The sequence below is a fragment of the Pristiophorus japonicus genome, chromosome 4, assembly GCF_044704955.1.
Source record: "Pristiophorus japonicus isolate sPriJap1 chromosome 4, sPriJap1.hap1, whole genome shotgun sequence".
NCBI lineage: Eukaryota > Metazoa > Chordata > Chondrichthyes > Pristiophoridae > Pristiophorus > Pristiophorus japonicus.
Window position 1 is genome coordinate 193,825,892 of NC_091980.1, and position 21,122 is coordinate 193,847,013.

Sequence of the window (21,122 nt, forward strand, 5' to 3'; positions counted from 1 at the left end):
ACTCCCACCACTGTCCAGGAGGAAGAGCCTCCAACCTCTCAGGACATGAGTGCACCCAACACCAGTGCAGATAATTACACCTCGGTGGGTCCCACATGAGATGTAGTGCTATTGTCACCTGATGTCTCACAAATCACAAATGAGCAAGACCAGATGGTGCAGACAGGGGCAGCAGTGAGACTCCTGCATGCAGATGCTGAGCCTTGGGGACCATCCAGAAAGAGGACGTTCCTGAAAGTGCAGCAAGAAGTGCCGAAGCCTTTGACAGGTTTTGCAACTGTGATGACTGCAAATTTTCAGAGAATGGAGGAGTCCATCTCCAACATAAGCACCACCGTGTCACAGGCGATGGCGACTGTGGCCTCTTCCATGGGTCGGATGGCCATCTACATGGAGCAACCACTCACAGGAGCACATGGTCTCTATGGACAATGGATGGCTATCTGTCATCATCATAGGCAGTCCCTCGAAATCGAGGAAGACTTGGTTCCACTCTAAAAGTGAGTTCTTAGGTGACTGAACAGTCCAATGAAGGAATTACAGTCTCTGTCACAGGTGGGACAGACAATCGTTGAGGGAAAGGGTGGGTGGGACTAGTTTGCCGCACACTCCTTCCGCTGACAGCGCATGTTTTCTGCATGTTCTCGACGACGAGACTCGAGGTGCTCAGCACCTTCCCGGATGCACCTCCACCTAGGACGGCCTTTGGCCAGGGACTCCTAGGTGTCCGTGTGGATGTTGCATTTTAATCAAGGAGGCGTTGAGGGTGTCCTTGGGCTCACTTGCTGTGTAGGAGTTCTGGGTCGAGCGCTTGCTTTGGGAGTCTTGTGTCAGGCACGCGAACAATGTGAAAGTTTGACCCGAAACACATTACTCCCCTCTTTGGCCATGACAGCGTTGGGAAGCCACTTGGGACCTTGTCCATAATTCAATACAAATACAGGATCATTAATCTCGATTTCGCGTGACACATTTGCGCGATCATGATATGTATTCTGTTGAAGCTGCCTGCTCTCTACCTATTCGTGTAGATCAGGGTGGACCAACGAGAGCCTTGTCTTAAGTGCCCTTTTCATGAGCAGTTCAGTGGGGGGAACCCCAGTGAGTAAGTGGGGTCTTGTGCGGTAACTAAGCAGGACTTGGGATAGGCGAGTCTGCAGTGAGCCTTCAGTTACCTACCCTCTTCAAGCTCTGCTTGATTGTTTGCACTGCTCTCTCTGCCTGACCATTGGACGCTGGTTTAAACGGGGCAAATGTGACATGTTTGATCCCATTACGGGTCATGAACTCTTTGAACTCGGAATTGGTGAAGCACGGCCCATTGTCACTCACAAGGACGTCAGGCAGGCCGTGTGTGGCAAACATGGCCCGCAGGCTTTCAATGGTGGCAGCGGACATGCTTGCCGACATTATCTCACATTCAATCCATTTGGAGTACGCATCTACAACTACTAGGAACATTTTTCCCAAGAACGGGTCTGCATAGTCGACATGGACCCTAGACCATGGTTTGGAGGGCCAAGACCATAAAATTAGTGGCGCCTTCCTGGGTGCATTGCTTAACTGTGCACGCAGGACTCTAAGCCTGCATCGATACTGGCCACCACACGTGGGATCTGACTATCGCTTTCATCATTACGATGCCTGGGTGAGTACTGTGGAGATCACTAATGAAAGTGTCCCTGCCCTTTTTGGGTACCACTACCCGATTACCCCACAGAAGGCAGTCTGCCTGTATAGACATTTCATCTTTGCGCCGCTGGTACGGCTTTATTTCTTCCTGCATTTCTAACGAGACACTAGACCAACTCCCAAGGAGCACGCAGTTTTTTTTTTTACTGAGGACAGTAAGGGGTCCTGGCTCGTCCAGTTTCTAATCTGTCGGGCTGTAACAGGTGATTGCTCACTCTCGAATGCTTCCATAACTAAATCTGCAGGCTGTGCCACCTCCACCCCGGTGGTGGGCACTGGTAGCCTAGCGAGAGCATCGGCACAGTTTTCTGTGCCTGGCCTGTGGCTGATGGCGTAGTTGTATGCGGACAACGTGAGCGCCCATCTCTGGATGCGGGCCGATGCATTCGTATTTATCCCCTTACTTTCAGAAAACAGGGATATCAGTGGCTAATGGTCAGTTTTCAATTCAAATTTGAGCCCAAACAGATATTGATGCATTTTCTTTACCCCATAAACACACGCTAATGCTTCTTTTTCGATCATGCTGTAGGCCCTCTCAGCCTTAGACAGACTTCTGGATGCATAAGCAACCGGTTGCAATTTCCCAGATTCATTAGCTTGTTGCAATACACACCTGACACCGAATGACGATACATCACATGCTAGTACCAAACGCTTACATGGATCATACAACACAAGCAATTTGTTTGAGCATAACAGTTTTCTAGCTTTTACAAAGGCATTTTCTTGGCTTTTATCCCATGCCCATTCATCTCCTTTACGCAGTAAAGAGTGCAGTGGTTCTAACAGTGTGCTAAAATCTGATAAGCAGTTACCAAAGTAGTTCAGGGGTCCTAGAAATGACCGCAGCTCCGTCACGTTCTGTGGTCTCGTTGCGTTCTTGATTGCCTCCGTCTTTGAATCGGTGGGCCTGGTGATGTCCGCTGTGATTCTTCTCCTCAGGAGCTCCACTTCAGGCACCAGGAATACGCACTTTGAGCGTTTTAACCTGAACCCCACGCGATTAAGCCGACTAAGAACCTCCTCCAAGTTCTGCAGATGCTCGACGGTGTCCCGACCTGTAACCAAGATGTCATCCTTGAAGACCACAGTGCGCGGAACCGACTTCAGTAAGCTTTCCATGTTTGTCTGGAATATCGCCGCGGCTGATCGAATCCCAAACAGGCATCTGTTGTAAATGAAGAGACCTTTGTGCGTGTTGATGCAGATGAGGCCCTTCGATGATTCCTCCAGCTCCTGCGTCATGTAGGTCAAGGTCAAGTCCAGCTTCGTGAACGTTTTTCCTCCCGCCAGCATCGCAAATAGGTCGTCTGCCTTTGGTAGTGGGTATTGATCCTGCAGGGAGAAATGATTGATAGTTACTTTGTAATCACCATAGATTCTGACGGTGCCGTCTTCCTTGAGGACTGGAACAATCAGACTGGTCCACTCGTTGAATTCGATCGGCGAAATGATGCCCTCTCGTTGCAGCCGGTCCAGCTCGATCTCCACCCTCTCATCATGTACGGTACTGCTCTCACCTTGTGATGAATGGGTCGCACCCCTGGAATCAGGTGGATCTGCACTTTTGCTCCTTGAAACTTCCAAATGCCTGGTTCGAACAGCAAGGGAAACTTGTTTAGGACCTGGGCACATGAAGTGTCGTCGACGGATGAGAGTGCTCGGATGTCGTCCCAGTTCCAGCGTGTCTTCCCCAGCCAGCTCCTGCCGAGCAGCTTGGGGCCATTGCCCGGTACCACCCAGAGTGGTAACTCGTGCACCGCTCCATCGTAGGAGACGTTTACAGTAGCACTGCCGATTACGGGAATCAGTTCCTTTGTGTACGTTCTCAGTTTAGTATGAATGGGAATCAGGACTGGTCTTGAGGCCTTGCTGTACCACAATTTGTCAAATCTTTTTGCTCATTATGCACTGGCTCGTACCCGTGTCCAGCTCCATGGACACCGGGAGTCCATTTAATTCAACCTTCAGCATTATCGGGGGACATTTTGTGGTAAATATGTGCACCCCATATATCTCTGCCTCCTCGGTCTGAGCCTCTGGTTCATCGTGATCCACCATGGATCTGTCCTCCTCTCCACCATGGTGGTTTGCAGGATTAGCAGGGTTTGCAGCTCGCCTGCACATACATTAGAGGTGTCCCATTGATCCACAACCCTTGCAAACGTATCCTTTGAAGCGGCATGAATGGAAACAATGATCACCCCTACAGCGCCAACAAGCTGTTAATGGCCTTGCATTCATCACCTTGATGGTGGACTCTGAGACATCTGCGGACATGCAGCTGCAGGCATGTGAGGCCTGCCCTGTACATTACGACTCGAAAACGACATTACTTTGTTCACAGTACTTGCAGCAGCACTCGTGTTCTGAGAGATTTGTTTGGTATTGTCACTGGTGGCGATGAACGGCTGGGCTATCGCTGTGGCTTTACTCAAGGTTGGGGTCTCTACAGTCAAAAATTTGCGAACTATTACTTCATGGCCAATGCCACGTACAAAGAAGTCCCTGACCATGTGCTTCAAGTGTCCTTCAAATTCGCAATGTCCTGCAAGGCATCTTAGCTCGGCGGTGTAGCTCGCCACTTCCTGGCCTTCAGACCTCTTGTACGTGTAGAACTGGTACCTTGCCATCAGAACGCTTTCCTTCAAGTTTAGATGCTCCTGGACCAGTGTGCACAAATCATCATACGACTTCTCTGTGGGTTTCGCTGGAGCAAGCAGATTTTTAATGAGGCCATACGTTGGTGCCCCGCAAGCGGTGAGGAGGATCGCCCTTCATTTGGCAGCGTTCCCTTCTCCTTCCAGCTCGTTGGCCACGAAGTATTGGGCGAGTTGCTCCACGAAGGTTTCACAGTCATCTCCCTCCAAAAATTTCTCCAGGATGCCCACTGTTCTCTGCATCGTTGCTGTGGGATTCGTCATCTGTATCTCGTCGCCAATTGTTATGTATTGAATAAATAATATTACTAGATACTTTAAGCTCAAAGCAAAGTGTGACCATAGTCCTTTATTATTGGGCTCCAGAGTGCCTCTCCAGCCTGTGAGGCCTCCTTATGTACAGATGCTCCCAAGGGATTGTGGGATCCCTTGGGACTCCACTCTGATGGTTACCCTCCCAGGGGATTTGCAGGATCTTGTGGATGGCTATCTGTGGGAGAATAGATGGCTATCTACACAGATTAGATGGCAGAAGCTCAGACTTCCTGTCCAGGAGGGATGTCAGTGTAGTTGTGGGTCCTCATGGCCCACTGCTGTGCAGCAAGGTGCTTTCCAGCTCCTTGTTAGCAGGAAAGTGTGGGTGGCCCATGAGAGGGATGATAGTGAGAGAGGACATGCAAGTGAAGGCTCCTCTCAAAGCGCTCACGCTTCTCCTCCATTGCCCGCCCCCCCCACCCAGTCAGTGTCCCAGATGTCTCCTTGAATCACGATGGCCAAGATTGCCCTGCACAGTAGCAGGAGGAGCAGACTTTGGCGGGACTATCATAGGCTCCAAAACCCCGAGGATGTCCACCAAAAGTGTCTATGCAGTCGTAGCAGGGAAGTGAGCAAGCTGCTTCTACCTCTGCTGAAGCCACAGAGGTAGCACTTTGTAGAAGCATGCGTAAGAGAAAGATTAAACACGAGGAGATTCACAAGGCTAGCCACTTATTTTATTAAAAGTTTCCGTTCCTGTGATGTCACAGATAAAAAAAAAAATATTTTCACCACTTTCCGTTCATGCACAAATTTGTGTGCACCTTTGGAAGTGGCTTAGTGAGGTAGAGTGAATGGTGAGACATAACATTACCTCAAGCAATATGGTCTGTGTGAAAGGAATGGCTTGGTCAATGTGGGGATGCTTTATGGTGTTACTGTGGGGTCGTGCCAACCTGGTGCAACATGTGACAGCCATATGGGTGTAATGCGTAAAGTTAAGTAATTCTGTCCATGATGAGGCCATCTCTGGCCTCCCGGGCAGCAATGTGCTCATGTGCTGGTGGGATATGGACCGCATGTTCCTCCTGCTCCTCCTCTTCCTCCTTGTCTTCTAGCTGATGCTCCTCCTCCTCTGTAGCAGCTGTGCACTGTGTCTTGCTCCTCCTGCAGTGTTAAGCTTTGCTGCGCTATGTTGTGCAGGGCGCAGCAGACCACAGTGATTCTCGAGACCCTGGCTGGTGCGTACTAAAGGGCTCCTCCAGGCCTGTCAAGGCATCTGAAGTGCATTTTGAGCATGCTATTGTTTGCTCTATGACACATCTGGTGGAAATGTGGCCTTCATTATATCTCTCCTTAGCCTCAGTACTTGGCCTCCTCAAGGGTGTCAACAGCCACGTCTTCAGTGGATAGCCCTTGTCTCCAAGCAACAGTCGGAATGTTTGTTTGGAGAAGCGAAGAGCTGAGGGAGGGTGGACTGGTGCAGGACGAAAGAGTCATAGCAGTTGCCAGGGAATTTGGCGCACACATGCATGATGATCTTCCTATGGTTCCAGACGAGCTGCACATTGAGGGAGTGGAAGCCCTTACAGTTGACAAACATTTCTGGGTGATGGGGTGCCCTGATGGACACATGCATGCAGTCTATGACACCCTGTACCCGTGGGATGCCTGCCAGAGTGGCAAAACCAATGCCTGCTGAGTAGCACTGGCTTCATCAGTGGCAAAGTTGATATAATTAGCTGACCTGTCAAAGAGGGCATCGGTGACCTGTGTAATGCATCTGTGGGTGGCTGACTGCGAGATGCCGCAAATGTCTGCTGAAGATCCCTGAAAGGAGCCTGAGGCAAAGAATTTGAGGGCGCTGGTGACTTTGACAGCCACTGGTGAGGTATGACCACCTGCTCCTCTGGGCTGCAGGTCTTGCTCCAGCAATGTGCAAATGTCTGCGATGACCTGGCGTGATAGCCTGAACCCCCTTTGGCACTGCAGCTCCATCATGTGGAAGTTCATCCTCTGCCTGTAACCCTGTGTTTGGGGTATCGCCTTCAGCGCAGTGCAGCCCTGTGCTGATGCCCGCTGTTCTGTGCAGCATTAGGTGGTTGAGGAGAAGGTTGGTGGCGCTGCTGGTGTAGGGGCTCAACGTGGTCTGATTCTGAGGACCAAGGTGAAACAGTATAAATGACACCCATGCTGATGGAATAGGTGGCAGGTCGAGTAAAAATGACAGAAGCAATCTGTCAGTGGTGAGAGAGGTTCTACCAATGATGTTGTGGTGGATGCCGACTTTACTGGAAACACTTGCAACCTGTAGAAAGCTAAATCTGTGCTGACATTGCAGTCAGCAACAGCATCTGCCTTAGGAAAATGATCAGCTGTGAGGTGGGAATTTTTATTATACAGGCAACTCTCAATTATCTGGGTCCCTCGGGGATCGGGCTGTTCCGGGTAAACGATTTTGCTGTTGGGGCGAATGCACGTACTTGGCGAGAATGTTTGGGTCCCAAATTTGACATGGAGAGAAAGGTAAAAACGTGTGCAAGGATACGGTGAACCTTGTTGTGTTGGAAGTGGATATTTTTAAACTCTGGAGTGGGAACATTCAATAAATAATTAATTGCACCCAGGGCTGCAGTTACTCACTTTTGCGCAAACAGGAGACGGTGCAGTAAGTGGTCAGCGCAGGACTATGTGTGGGGGGGGGGGGTTTAATGATCGTGTGTAAGTACGCGTTAAGGACCAAAAATGAGTAGTTTGGACAGGAGCTTTGCATTGCTTTCTGTTGCAGTTGGGATCAGCTTGTTTTCCGGTGCTGAGATTAGAAAAACAGCGAAATGTCCATCTCGGTGCAGCTGTACACGGGACACTATTACAGTTTTTAAAAGTGCCGTTGCAGCGGGTTCTCTGTTAGATCCGTGTACGGATAATCGAGAGTTGCCTGTACTTTTCATGTGCATTAATGAGGTGCATAGAAACATAGAAACATAGAAACATAGAAAATAGGTGCAGGAGTAGGCCATTCAGCCCTTCTAGCCTGCACCGCCATTCAATGAGTTCATGGCTGAACATGAAACTTCAGTACCCCCTTCCTGCTTTCTCGCCATAACCCTTGATCCCCCGAGTAGTAAGGACTTCATCTAACTCCCTTTTGAATATATTTAGTGAATTGGCCTCAACTACTTTCTGTGGTAGAGAATTCCACAGGTTCACCACTCTCTGGGTGAAGAAGTTTCTCCTCATCTCGGTCCTAAATGGCTTACCCCTTATCCTCAGACTGTGACCCCTGGTTCTGGACTTCCCCAACATTGGGAACATTCTTTCTGCATCTAACCTGTCTAAACCCGTCAGAATTTTAAACGTTTCTATGAGATCCCCTCTCATTCTTCTGAACTCCAGTGAATACAAGCCCAGTTGATCCAATCTTTCTTGATAGGTCAGTCCCGCCATCCCGGGAATCAGTCTGGTGAACCTTCGCTGCACTCCCTCAATAGCAAGAATGTCCTTCCTCAAGTTAGGAGACCAAAACTGTACACAATACTCCAGGTGTGGCCTCACCAAGGCCCTGTACAACTGTAGCAACACCTCCCTGCCCCTGTATTCAAATCCCCTCGCTATGAAGGCCAACATGCCATTTGCTTTCTTAACCGCCTGCTGTACCTGCATGCCAACCTTCAATGACTGATGTACCATGACACCCAGGTCTCGTTGCACCTTCCCTTTTCCTAATCTGTCACCATTCAGATAATAGTCTGTCTCTCTGTTTTTACCACCAAAGTGGATAACCTCACATTTATCCACATTATACTTCATCTGCCATGCATTTGCCCACTCACCTAACCTATCCAAGTCGCTCTGCAGCCTCACAGCATCCTCCTCGCAGCTCACACTGCCACCCAACTTAGTATCATCTGCAAATTTGGAGATACTGCATTTAATCCCCTCGTCTAAATCATTAATGTACAATGTAAACAGCTGGGGCCCCAGCACAGAACCTTGCGGCACTCCACTAGTCACTGCCTGCCATTCTGAAAAGTACCCGTTTACTCCTACTCTTTGCTTCCTGTCTGACAACCAGTTCTCAATCCACATCAGCACACTACCCCCAATCCCATGTGCTTTAACTTTGCACATTAATCTCTTGTGTGGGACCTTGTCGAAAGCCTTCTGAAAGTCCAAATATACCACATCAACTGGTTCTCCTTTGTCCACTTTACTGGAAACATCCTCAAAAAATTCCAGAAGATTTGTCAAGCATGATTTCCCTTTCACAAATCCATGCTGACTTGGACCTATCATGTCACCATTTTCCAGATGCACTGCTATGACATCCTTAATAATTGATTCCATCATTTTACCCACTACTGAGGTCAGGCTGACCGGTCTATAATTCCCTGTTTTCTCTCTCCCTCCTTTTTTAAAAAGTGGGGTTACATTGGCTACCCTCCACTCCATAGGAACTGATCCAGAGTCAATGGAATGTTGGAAAATGACTGTCAATGCATCCGCTATTTCCAAGGCCACCTCCTTAAGTACTCTAGGATGCAATCCATCAGGCCCTGGGGATTTATCGGCCTTCAATCCCATCAATTTCCCCAAAACAATTTCCCGACTAATAAAGATTTCCCTCAGTTCCCCCTCCTTACTAGACCCTCTGACCCCTTTTATATCCGGAAGGTTGTTTGTATCCTCCTTAGTGAATACCGAACCAAAGTATTTGTTCAATTGGTCCGCCATTTCTTTGTTCCCCGTTATGACTTCCCCTGATTCTGACTGCAGTGGACCTACGTTTGTCTTCACCAACCTTTTTCTCTTTACATACCTATAGAAACTTTTGCAATCCGCCTTAATGTTCCCTGCAAGCTTCTTCTCGTACTCCATTTTCCCTGTCCTAATCAAACCCTTTGTCCTCCTCTGCTGAGTTCTAAATTTCGCCCAGTCCCCAGGTTCGCTGCTATTTCTGGCCAATTTGTATGCCACTTCCTTGGCTTTAATACTATCCCTGATTTCCCTAGATAGCCACGGTTGAGCCACCTTCCCCTTTTTATTTTTACGCCAGACAGGAATGTACAATTGTTGTACTTCATCCATGCGGTCTCTAAATGTCTGCCATTGCCCATCCACAGTCAACCCCCTAAGTATCATTCGCCAATCTATCCTAGCCAATTCTCGCCTCATACCTTCAAAGTTACCCTTCTTTAAGTTCTGGACCATGGTCTCTGAAATTACTGTTTCATTCTCCATCCTAATGCAGAATTCCACCATATTATGGTCACTCTTCCCCAAGGGGCCTCGCACAATGAGATTGCTAATTAATCCTCTCTCATTACACAACACCCAGTCTAAGGCCATTCAACTTCTATCTCACGTTCACAGACATGGTTCCCGAGTTGCGTGATTAATTTGAAATATGGGGGCCGAAATTGGCCACCTCCCAAAACACACAAGGCGCACCTGCCGTTTTCGAAGTGTTTTGGCCCCCCAATGCACGGGGCGGCCATTCCGTAGAAATTCAGCACTTTGGGGTTTTTTTTGCAGCTGGGCGGAAGTGGGGGCGGGGCTGAGTGGCCATCATTAGCGGGGCTGAAGTTGGTGCGGGGTGGAGTGACCGATGCTGCCAGGCCTCAACGTCTCTTCCCTTCAGTTAAAGGAGAGGGCCGCTGCAAACTCTGCAGCCACTAGTTAGTGGCAAACACTGGGCCACCAGGGAGGGTTTCGGCCGGGCCAGCTGCCTGGCACCCAAGAGAGGTGCCTGTTGGGAACCCAGCCGGACCCGTGCCATAATTGTCAGCCCAACCTGGCAGTCGTCCAACAAAAAAAATAACACGGCGTCGCCGGCAGCGCCACCTCCCCTTTAAGGGCGGCTGTGCCGCCAAGCCACAGAGTGCACCAACAGCAAAAGCTGTCAGTGGCACCGACGGGCAGTGGGGCCGCTCCCGCGGGGCAATTCCAGGAAAGGGGCAATTTCCGGAGGGGCAATTTTGGGAAGGGGTCCCCGCCAGTTGGTATGTGATCGGCGCGTGCACGCCACGATGGGAAAACGGGCGGAATGGTCCCACTCCAAACCTGCAATTTTCAAAATGGCGGCCCTTCAGTGGAGACTCTGCAGCTATTCCGCACCGACCCGTGGCCGTTGCTTTCAGGCAGCCAGAGACCTGAAAGAAAGGGGCAATTTCGGCCCCTTGGTATGTATAGCATGCTTGGGAGGAACAGGTGGTTTTGGACCTATGGTTCCAAAACTCTCCAATACTGGCTCTTCCACATATCTGTTGTAGATTAGTTGATAAAGATTGATTGCTATAATTAGTGAACATCTCCATTGTCATTGTACCAGGCGAGTAGCTGGATGGTAGAAGGTGAACTTAGATGTATCTTGATCTTTTTTTCATCAAGCAGTTCCTATGTTCCTACCAGTGGATGTGGTGTATTTGGACTTCCAGAAGGCATTTGACAAGGTGCCACATAAAAGGTTACCGCACAAGATAAAAGTTCACTGGATTGGGGATAATATATTAGCATGGATAGAGGATTGGCTAACTAACAGAAAACAGAGAGTCAGGATAAATGATTCATTCTGGGTTGGCAATCAGTAACTAGTTGGATGCTGCATGGATCAGTGCTGGGACCCCAACTATTTACAATCTATTTTAACGACTTGGAAGAAGGGACCGATTGTAAAGTAGCCAATTTTGCTGATGATACAAAGATGGGAGGAAAAGCAATGTGTGAGGAGGACACAAAAAATCTGCAAAAGGACATAGACAGTGGGCAAAAATTTGGCAGATGGAGTATAATGTTGGAGAGTGCAAGGTCATGCACTTTGGCAGAAAAAAAATCAAAGAGCAAGTTATTCACTCAGAGTTGTTAACCTGTGGAATTCCCTGCCGCAGAGAGTTGTTGATGCCAGTTCACTGGATATATTCAAGAGGGAGTTAGATATGGCCCTTACGGTTAAGGGGATCAAGGGATATGGAGAGAAAGCAGGAAAGGGGTACTGAAGGAATGATCAGCTATGATCTTATTGAATGGTGGTGCAAGCTTGAAGGGCCGAATGGCCTACTCCTGCACCTATTTTCTATGTTTCTATGTTTCTATTATTTAAATGGAGAAAGATTGCAAAGTGCTGCAGTACAGCGGGACCTGGGGGTACTTGTGCATGAAACACAAAAGGTTAGTATGCAGGTACAGCAAGTGATGTGGAAGGCCAATGGAATCTTGAGCTTTATTGCAAAGGGGATGGAGTATAAAAGCAGGGAAGTCTTGCTACAGTTATACAAGGTATTGGAGAGGCCACACCTGGAATACTGCGTTCAGTTTTGGTTTCCATATTTACGAAAGGATATACCTGTACTTGTTTTGGAGACAGTTCAGAGAAGGTTCATTAGGTTGATTCCGGAGATGAGGGGGTTGACTTGTGAGGAAAGGTTGGGTAGATTGGGCCTCATTGGAATACAGAAGAATGAGAGGTGATCTTATCGAAACGTATAAGATTATGAGGGGGCTTGACAAGGTGGATGCAGAGAGGATGTTTCCACTGATAGGGGAGACTAGAACTAGAGGGCATAATCTTAGAATAAGGGATCGCCCATTTAAAACTGAGATGAGGAGACATTTCTTCTCTGAGGGTTGTAAATCTGTGGAATTCGCTCCTCAGAGAGCTGTGGAAGCTGGGACATTAAATAAATTTAAGACAGAAATAGACAGTTTCTTAAACGATAACGGAATGAGGGGTTATGGGGAATGGGCAGGGGAGTGGACCTGAGTCCAGGATTGGTTCATCCATGATCGTATTAAATGGTGGAGCAGGCTCGAGGGGCCGTATGGCCTACTCCTGCTCCTATTTTTGCATTCTTATGCTCTTATAAAGTTTAAGTTGTAGTTTGAAGCAAACTTGTAATCTGAAAATCTTTACAGGAGTCAGTATGGCACAGTGAAACACTGATGTTTATTTCCACGAATTGGAGTTGTCTGTCCTCATGAACTCTCATAAAAAAGAATACAAAAATATCATCCAATTCATCAAACCCGCCCATCCAAACATAGAACAGCCATGTACACCATTGTCACACAATCTGCTGGAAGAGGGAAACATAGAAACATAGAAAAATAGGTGCAGGAGTAGGCCATTCGTCCCTTCGAGCCTGCACCATCATTCAATAAGATCATGGCTGATCATTCCCTCAGTATCCCTTTCCTGCTTTCTCTCCATACCCCTTGATCCCTTTAGCCGTAAGGGCCATATCCAACTTCCTCTTGAATATATCTAACGAACTGCCATCAACAACTCTGCGGAAGAGAATTTCACAGGTTAACAACTCTCTGAGTGAAGAAGTTTCTCCTCATCTCAGTCCTAAATGGCTTACCCCTTATCCTTTGACTGTGACCCCTGGTTCTGGACTTCCCCAACATCGGGAACATTCTTCCTGCATCTAACCTGTCCAGTCCCGATAGAATTTTATATGTTTCTATGAGATCCCCGCTCATTCTTCTAAACTCCAGTGAATACAGGCCCCAGTCGATCCAGTCTCTCCTCATATGTCAGTCCCGCCATCCCGGGAATCAGTCTGGTGAACCTTCGCTGCACTCCCTCAATAGCAAGAATGTCCTTCCTCAGATTAGGAGACCAAAACGGAACACAATTTTCCAGGTGAGGCCTCACCAAGGCCCTGTTCAGCTGCAGTAAGACCTCCCTGCCCCTATACTCAAATCCCCTAGCTATGAAGGCCAACATGCCATTTGCCGCCTTCACCACCTGCTGTACCTGCATGCCAACCTTCAATGACTGATGTACCTTGACACCCAGGCCTCGTTGCACCTGCCCTTTTCCTAATCTGCCGCCATTCAGATAATATTCTGCCTTCATGTTTTTGCCACCAAAGTAGATAACCTCACATTTATCCACATTATACTGCATCTGTCATGCATTTGCCCACTCACCTAATCTGTCCAAGTCACCCTGCAGCCTCTTAGCGTCCTCACAGCTCACACCACCACCCAGCTTAGTGCCATCTGCAAACTTGCCGATATTACACTCAATTCCTTCATCTAAATCATTAATGTATATTGTAAATAGCTGTGGTCCCAACACTGAGCCCTGCGGCACCCCACTGAGGCCAATTTAAGTAAAATTCTGGGAAATTCATGTCCGACTCCAAGTCAGTTAATCAAAACCCAAGCTGTTAAAAAAGCATATGGGAGCCTTGGCTTTATAAATAGAGGAATGGAGTACAACAGCAAAGAAGTTATGCTAAATGTTCAATTCTGGGCACCGCACTTTAGAAAGGATGTCAAGGTCTTGGAGAGGGTGTCAAGGAGATTTACTAGAATGGTATCAGGAAATAGTAGTTTCAGTAATCTGGAGAATCTAGAGAAGCTGGGATTGTTCTGCTTAGAGCAGAGTTGGTTAAGGTGAAATTTAATAGAGGTATTTAAAATTATGATAAAGTCGAAAGGGAGAAGCTGAAGAAGCTGGAGTTGTCCCTGTGTTACATTGTCATGGATGGGTGTAGACTTGTCTACTAACAAGAGAAACATAAGTCTGGAGCAAAACAATTGACTTTGTATGGGGGAGGGGATTAACAGAGGTTGGAAATGGGAGTTTATGGGTAAGTTTATTTTTTTTCCCCCATTGCCAAAAATGTGTGTTGATTATGTGTGTCTGTATAAAGTGGGATGGATGTGAAACTGTCAGCAGTTGTATGCCACAGCATTAAAAAAAATTTTAATATGCTTGGTACAGTTCAATCAGAAATGACATGACAATACTTGTTTAAATACAAACACATATTGCCAAACATTTTACATAGAATTTTACATCGCAGAAACAGGCCATTTGGTCTATGCCGGTTTTTATGCTCCATGTTTAGCTACTTGTTCTTTGACAACATATAATTACATTACAAATTTTTGAGAACACGCAATTTGTGATGAATATTTGTTTTTTTTCCAAATATTTTAGAATTCTTGATGGTGGTTCAAAAGTGTTTGAAGCAGATCTATTAAATCACACATCTGTACCTTGCCTGAATGGATCAGTAATTGGAAAGATTATGAAGAGTGATCACTAGGCTCATTATTGCTTTGTAGTTAAAATACACAAAACAAAAAGCAAACTGTAACAAAGTGAAACCACACTAGTGTATAACTATATAATTTCTAACTTCTGTGTATATTTTAAAATATTCAGCTGTGACCATGAACACATTATCTTTCCTTTTGCTTTATCTACATCAGGTGAAGATCTGGAGGTTACATCTATATTCCACACCCAGCTCCCTATGGAGGAATATGATGGAGGTAACAGTGAAAGAGACCAAGGTAAGAATTTAGTAAGTGTATAAAACCTTCTTATTACAGTGGGACCTTTACAGCATTATTTCCTATTTACTCTGACAAATATGAATATAATCAACAGTTGTCTGGCTGAGCAACTGACTTTAATAAAGGTAAAAAGCAGCAACTTCCAGTTACCATAAATGGGTAGGCATTCTTTTTGCTAACCATTCATCCAATTTTTAGGTAAGAATTTCTTCGTATTTTGTTTATATTTCAGCACTGTTGAAATCTAGGTCCTTTTTTGTTGAGCCCTGATCCATTTGCAGTCTGCCGCCATGCTTTCCCTCCCCTTGCCTACTCTCTCTCCACTCTACTGCCATGCTTTCTCCAACTACCCTTCCCACCCATACTCTACTTGTGCTATGCTTAGCTTGGTTCTCAGTTGGAAGCACTCTCGTCTCTGACTCAGAATGTAGCTGATTCACTCGAGGCTGCTCAAAGAAAAAGCCCCAAGTAATTTCCCGTTTTTTATTATTATTTGTCCGGGAGTCCTCCACTCCCTCTAGTGGCTCCTTTAAGAATGGTGGGTTAGACAACTCATCGCCTGGTACATTCATTCCTTCATTTTCCCCATCTTTCGGGGCGGGGAGCAGGAGTGGCGAGAGATCATGGAGTGACGTGATTGGGGGCCAGGAGAGGCGTAAGTTCAGGGCTTAGAAGAGGCGAGGGCCCAGGGGCAGCACGGGCTAGCCCACACTGCGATATGTGCGCACACTAGGTCTGTGCAGCAGAGCTGGTCTCCCGTCGTCTTGGTTAATCCTTGCCAGTGGACCAAGACATAGCTCTGTCAAGCCCGCGTGGTGGCTGGTGTGCAACGACCACCACACGTTCAAAAAATCCACGCACAGACATCTTCCACCCTTCCATATGCAGTTCGGGACCTGAAATATTAGGTCCTTCATTGAAACACCTGAGAACTCATCCCTTTTTGGCATCGAAGCAAGTCATCCTCGACACGAGGGACTGCCTGTGGTGATGATGAGTTGGTTCAGAAGTGTATACATTTTCCTCGTGATGTCACCATTTTCAACAAAGTAATTCATCATTTTAAGTTACAAGCAGTCACTGTATCACTACAGTGGGGAATCAAAATTGCACAGGTTGAAGACAATGATGTGTTGTCTTCAATGCTGATAAGTCCACAACACTGTCAGATGGGATTTTTTTAACCGTGAATCCTCAAGAAGGTTTGTCACTTTGGCAAAATAATGGAATATTGTAATGTTTTTGTAAAGGCTGCAGGGAAAATATATTTCTGGTCCTAAACTGAATACAGCCTGCAGCCTTGCAGAACACTGGTATGAATAAGAATGCCTACTCTATGTTGGAACTCATCCTCTTTAGCAATGAAACAATATGGCCAGGTGGTCTGACCTGTAACTAGATAATGAGGCATAATTTGCTCGAGCGGAGCATCTAACCGCCTCTGCCATTAATGAGACTTACCCTTGCACATTTAGAATTTTGCTGAAAGTGCGAACTGAAAACGGCGCAGTAGGGGAAACCGGGCATCTGGGATCTGAGTGAACCCGGCAAGCAACTGCGTATCTGCTTAACCAATCAGATTGAACGATTGTGAGATTAATAGTGCAAGGACTGAGAAGGAAGTGTAAATTGGAGTGGGTGAATTCAATGTCAAATCAGGTACAGAAATGGAAAGAAAGAGAGAGAAAAAAAAGCAACAGAAATTAAAAGTAAAAGCATAAATAATTTTTTTTTCAATTTGAATGTTGTTAAATCTCCAATAACAATTAAAAACTGAAGGAATGAGACTCCACATTTGTAACAGTCAATTTTTAATGCCAGAGTGGTTGATTGCCAGTAATTAATACTTATCATGCAGACTTGAGCACATAAATCTAGGCTGATGTAATGTCGGTAAGCTTGTAATATTTGTAGCTCCACACTGTGGATGTGGACGTATTGTGTACTGCAAGTGCAGGGTTAAAATAATCAGATCCAGGCAGAGATTTCCGGAGATTTCCGAGAGAGCAGCCTGCCATGTGTGTGCTGTGCTCTGTGAATATATCACATTTGGCGACAAGGATGGGATTTTTCGGATGATTTTAAAGCTTAATTTTTGTTGGTGAAGGATTCAGCCAGCCAACAGAGAGACTTTGGAAGTTTCTGTCTTTGGAAAAAAGCTACAAAACCCGAGGTAAAATACAGCACATGGTGTGAACAGCTAGAGATTAAAATGGCAGGTGTATTGGGATATTTGGGGGAATATAGACTTGACCAGGAACGTTTTAAAGGATATGTGGATCGGCTGGAAATGTATTTCACTGCAAATAACATCATCGAAGTTCCAGACAATGCAGTAAGAACCGGGCTGTGTTGGAACATAAGAAAGCGATCTTCTTATCGGAGGCAGGTCCAGCATTATATGACACTCTTGTAAATCTGCTTGTGCCTTACGAGCCAAAGGACACAACGCTTAAAGAGATTTTAATGAAGCTGGAGCAGCACTATAACCCCAAACCGTTAGAAATTGCTGAAAGCAATCGTTTTGGGATTCGGAATCAAAAGACTGATGAAGGTATCACTGATTACATTATAGCATTAAAAAGGCTATCGATTTTGGAAACATTCAAAACCGAGCATTACGGGATCGTTTTGTTTGTGGGGTGAAAAATGTGCGATCAGAAGGAAGTTATTGACAACGGATGTCTTGACTTTTGAGATTGCTTGTCAGACAGCGAGGTCAATGAGCATGGCCGAACAATATTCCCGAGAATTAAATAATGATTACGGTCGTCAGTCAACCGAGGTAAATCACCTGCAGGTTCAAGGTAAAAGACAGGCATGGCCGAAAGTCTCAGAAACTGGAAATTCTAACAGAGCGTCGAAGTCGTGCTATAGGTGCCTGGGACAACACATTGCTCAACGTTGTCCATACATGAAGGCAGAGTGTTTCTTCTGCAGAAAGACTGGGCATCTTGCGAAGGCATGCCGACTGAAGGGTAAACCAGTTTTTAAAGCTATGAGTCCAGCGTTCAGAGCTATGAGTAGAAATCCAAAGAGACTACATAGCATGGAAGAACAACAACAGGATGAGGAGATGTTAAGAGTTACACGTCATCAGGAGCACGAGGTTAACAGACAGCGATATGGAAAGCATCAAAATCCACATAGATGTTGCAGGATTCAAGATACCAATGGAAATAGACACGGGTGCATCCGTGAGTGTAGTACTGGAGTCACTGTACCTCGACAAATTGCGTGATTTTCAACTGGAGATAGAGCTGCGAGGCTACTCGGGAGAGAAAATTCCTGTAGTAGGTCGTATCACCGTACCGGTGAAATATAAAGTTCAAGTTCAGAACTTGCCTCTAATAATAGTGAAAGGAGACAAGTCTGCCTTACTAGAAAGAAATTGGTTGAGCTCACTGAAGCTGGATTGGAGTAAGATTTTCTGTGTGGAAGCGAGATTTTCATCAACGGATGAGGCTATCAAGCAGTATCAGAAGGTGTTCTGCGAAACGGGCAGTCTGATCCAAGGCTTCAAGGCGAGTGTCAGGGTACAGAAGGACGCTAGACCGGTTTACTACAAGCCACGTTCTGTATCATATGCACTCAAGGAGAAAGTTGAGCAAGAACTAAAAAGACTAGAGACTGAGAACATATTTGTAAGATAGATCGATGTAATTGGGCTACACCCATTGTTGTTGTACCGAAGTCTGATGGTAAGGTAAGATTGTGTGGGGATTATAAGATAACCGTAAACCAGGTTCTAGAGGGTAATGTCCCAAATACATTGCTGAATATAGAAGATTTGTTCACAGCACTGACAGGTGGTCAGATCTTCTCAAAACTGGATCTTCCGAATGCCTACTTACAGCTTGAACTAGATGAGGAGTCCAAGTCATGTTTGACTATAAATACTCATCTCAGCCTATATCAATTTAATAGGCTACCATTTGGAGTGTCTTCCGCCCCTGCCATATTCCAAGGGGTGATGAACCAGATTTTGCAAGGTATTGAAGGGGTAGTATGTTATTTGGATGACATACTAATTTCAGCACCAAATAGGCAAATTCATAATAACATTTTGAATGAAGTCCTCAAACGGCTAGAGAAGCACAGAGTACGAGTGTCTGCTCGTAAGTGTGAGTTATTTAAAAACTCAGTGGAGTACTTAGGGTACAGAGTAGACAAAGGTGGTTTACATCCGACCAAGGAAAAACTGGAGGCAATCAGGAATGTCACTGAACTTCGTTCATTCTTGGGTCTTTTGAACTATTATGGGAAGTTCCTACCAAATTTGCCTACAGTATTACATCTACTGAATGAACTTTTGAAAAAACAGGTCCATTGGAAGTGGTCAAAAGAATGCGATACAACATGCAAGGAGCGTAAAAGCAAATTGGTAGAGAGCACCATGTTAGTTCACTATGACATATCTAAGGAGATTAAGCTAGCATGTCATGCCTCTCCGTATAGAGTTGGGGCAGTAATCTCTCATGTATTAAGTAATGGGGAGGAGAGACCAATTGCTTTTGCTTCATGCACTCTCAGTGCCAGTGAGAGTAATTATGCGCAAATTGAAAGGGAAGCTTTGGCATTAATTTTTGGGGTCAAGAAGTTTCACAAATACTTGTATGGTCGTAAGTTTACCATTGTTACGGACCATAAGCCCTTAACAGCAATCCTCCATCCAAAGTCCCCAGTTCCTATATTAGCTGCAGCCCGAATGCAGAGATGGGCTTTGATTTTGTCAGCATATACATATGATATTGAAGACAGACGATCAGCTGATCACAGTAATGCTGATGCAATGTCTAGATTGCCTTCCCCATCACAAGTTACACCCGATAGGGAAGAAGTGTTTTATTTTTCATACATTGATGAACTGCCAGTCACAGCTGAAGAGATTGGTAGAGCAACCAAACGTGACCCAGTGATGTCAAAGGTGTATGAGTATATTGCAAATGGATGGCTAAACCAGGTAACAGACAAAGATACACATCCCTTCTTCATTCGTAGGAATGAATTATCAGTCGATAAAGATTGTATCATGTGGGGTGCAAGAGTGGTTATACCAAATAAATTCAGGTCCAAATTATTAGGAGACCTCCATGACCAGCACCTGGGAATGTGCTTGACCAAGAGTTTTACACGCAGTTATTTATGGTGGCCAGGTCTTGATAAAGATATAGAATACATCGTGAATCAGTGTACAACATGTCAATCGGTAAGCAAGCAACCACCACCAGTACCATTACAGCCATAGAAATAGCCTCCCAGGATGTGGCAAAGGCTACATATTGATTTTGCTGAGTTAGAAGGACAACAATTGTTCATTGTGATTGATAGCCATTCGAAGTGGGTTGAGGTGTTTTCAATGTGGAAAATAACAACAAGTAAAATATTGGACATTTTACGAAAATTATTTTCTTCATTTGGCCTCCCTGAAAAAATTGTTTCGGATAATGGACCACAATTTCGTTCAGAAGAATTTGCACAATTCATGAGCAAAAATGGCGTGAAACATACCAAGGTTCCACCATACCATCCTGCTTCGAATGGTACAGCAGAGCGCACTGTACAAATTGTAAAACATGCCCTCATAAAACAAATGATAGATCCTAATCCAAGGAAACGACAGTTGTCATTGGATCACAAATTGGCTAATTTTTTGATTACATATCGAAATACTCCTCATACAACTACTGGTAGAACACCAGCAGAGTTGTTTCTCAAACGACAGCCACGAACCAGATTCTCGTTGTTAAAGCCAAATTTGGCACAGTGTGTAGAAGAGACACCATTAAGACAGAAAGAGAATCATGATAAAGGTAGAGTAAAAGAGAGAAGTGTGAAATTAAACCAGAAGGTTGAGAGTGAAGAACCATCACCATAAATGGTTAAAGTGGTTACCAGGAAGAGTGGTGAAGATATGTGGTCCTCGCACATATTTGGTAAAGATGTTTGATAATGGACAGGTTAGGTTTGTTCATATTGATATTTTACCTACAGACATGGAAGGAGTTGAAGGTGGGAATAATTCAATTATTTCTGACTCATCAGATAGTTTTCATACACCAGTAGCAAATCCTAAATCCAATGTACTGGAAACAAATCCAGGAGAGAATCAGAATGAAAGTCTGAGTCCGAGTCAGGAAAACAAAGAGCCTGAAGTTAGAGTGAGTTCAAATGAAAATCAAGGAAATTCCATGG

General features: G+C 45.7%; 1 protein-coding gene across 1 annotated transcript in view; it reads left to right on the forward strand.

The window, feature by feature from the left end:
• Nucleotides 1–21,122, forward strand: part of fsip1 (fibrous sheath interacting protein 1) — an 816,866-nt gene that overhangs the window by 64,739 nt on the left and 731,005 nt on the right. Inside the window, exon 9 of the mRNA XM_070877889.1 lies at nt 14,841–14,924. Within this exon, the coding sequence (XP_070733990.1) occupies nt 14,841–14,924 (84 nt within the window). The remainder of the gene's footprint in view (nt 1–14,840; nt 14,925–21,122) is intronic.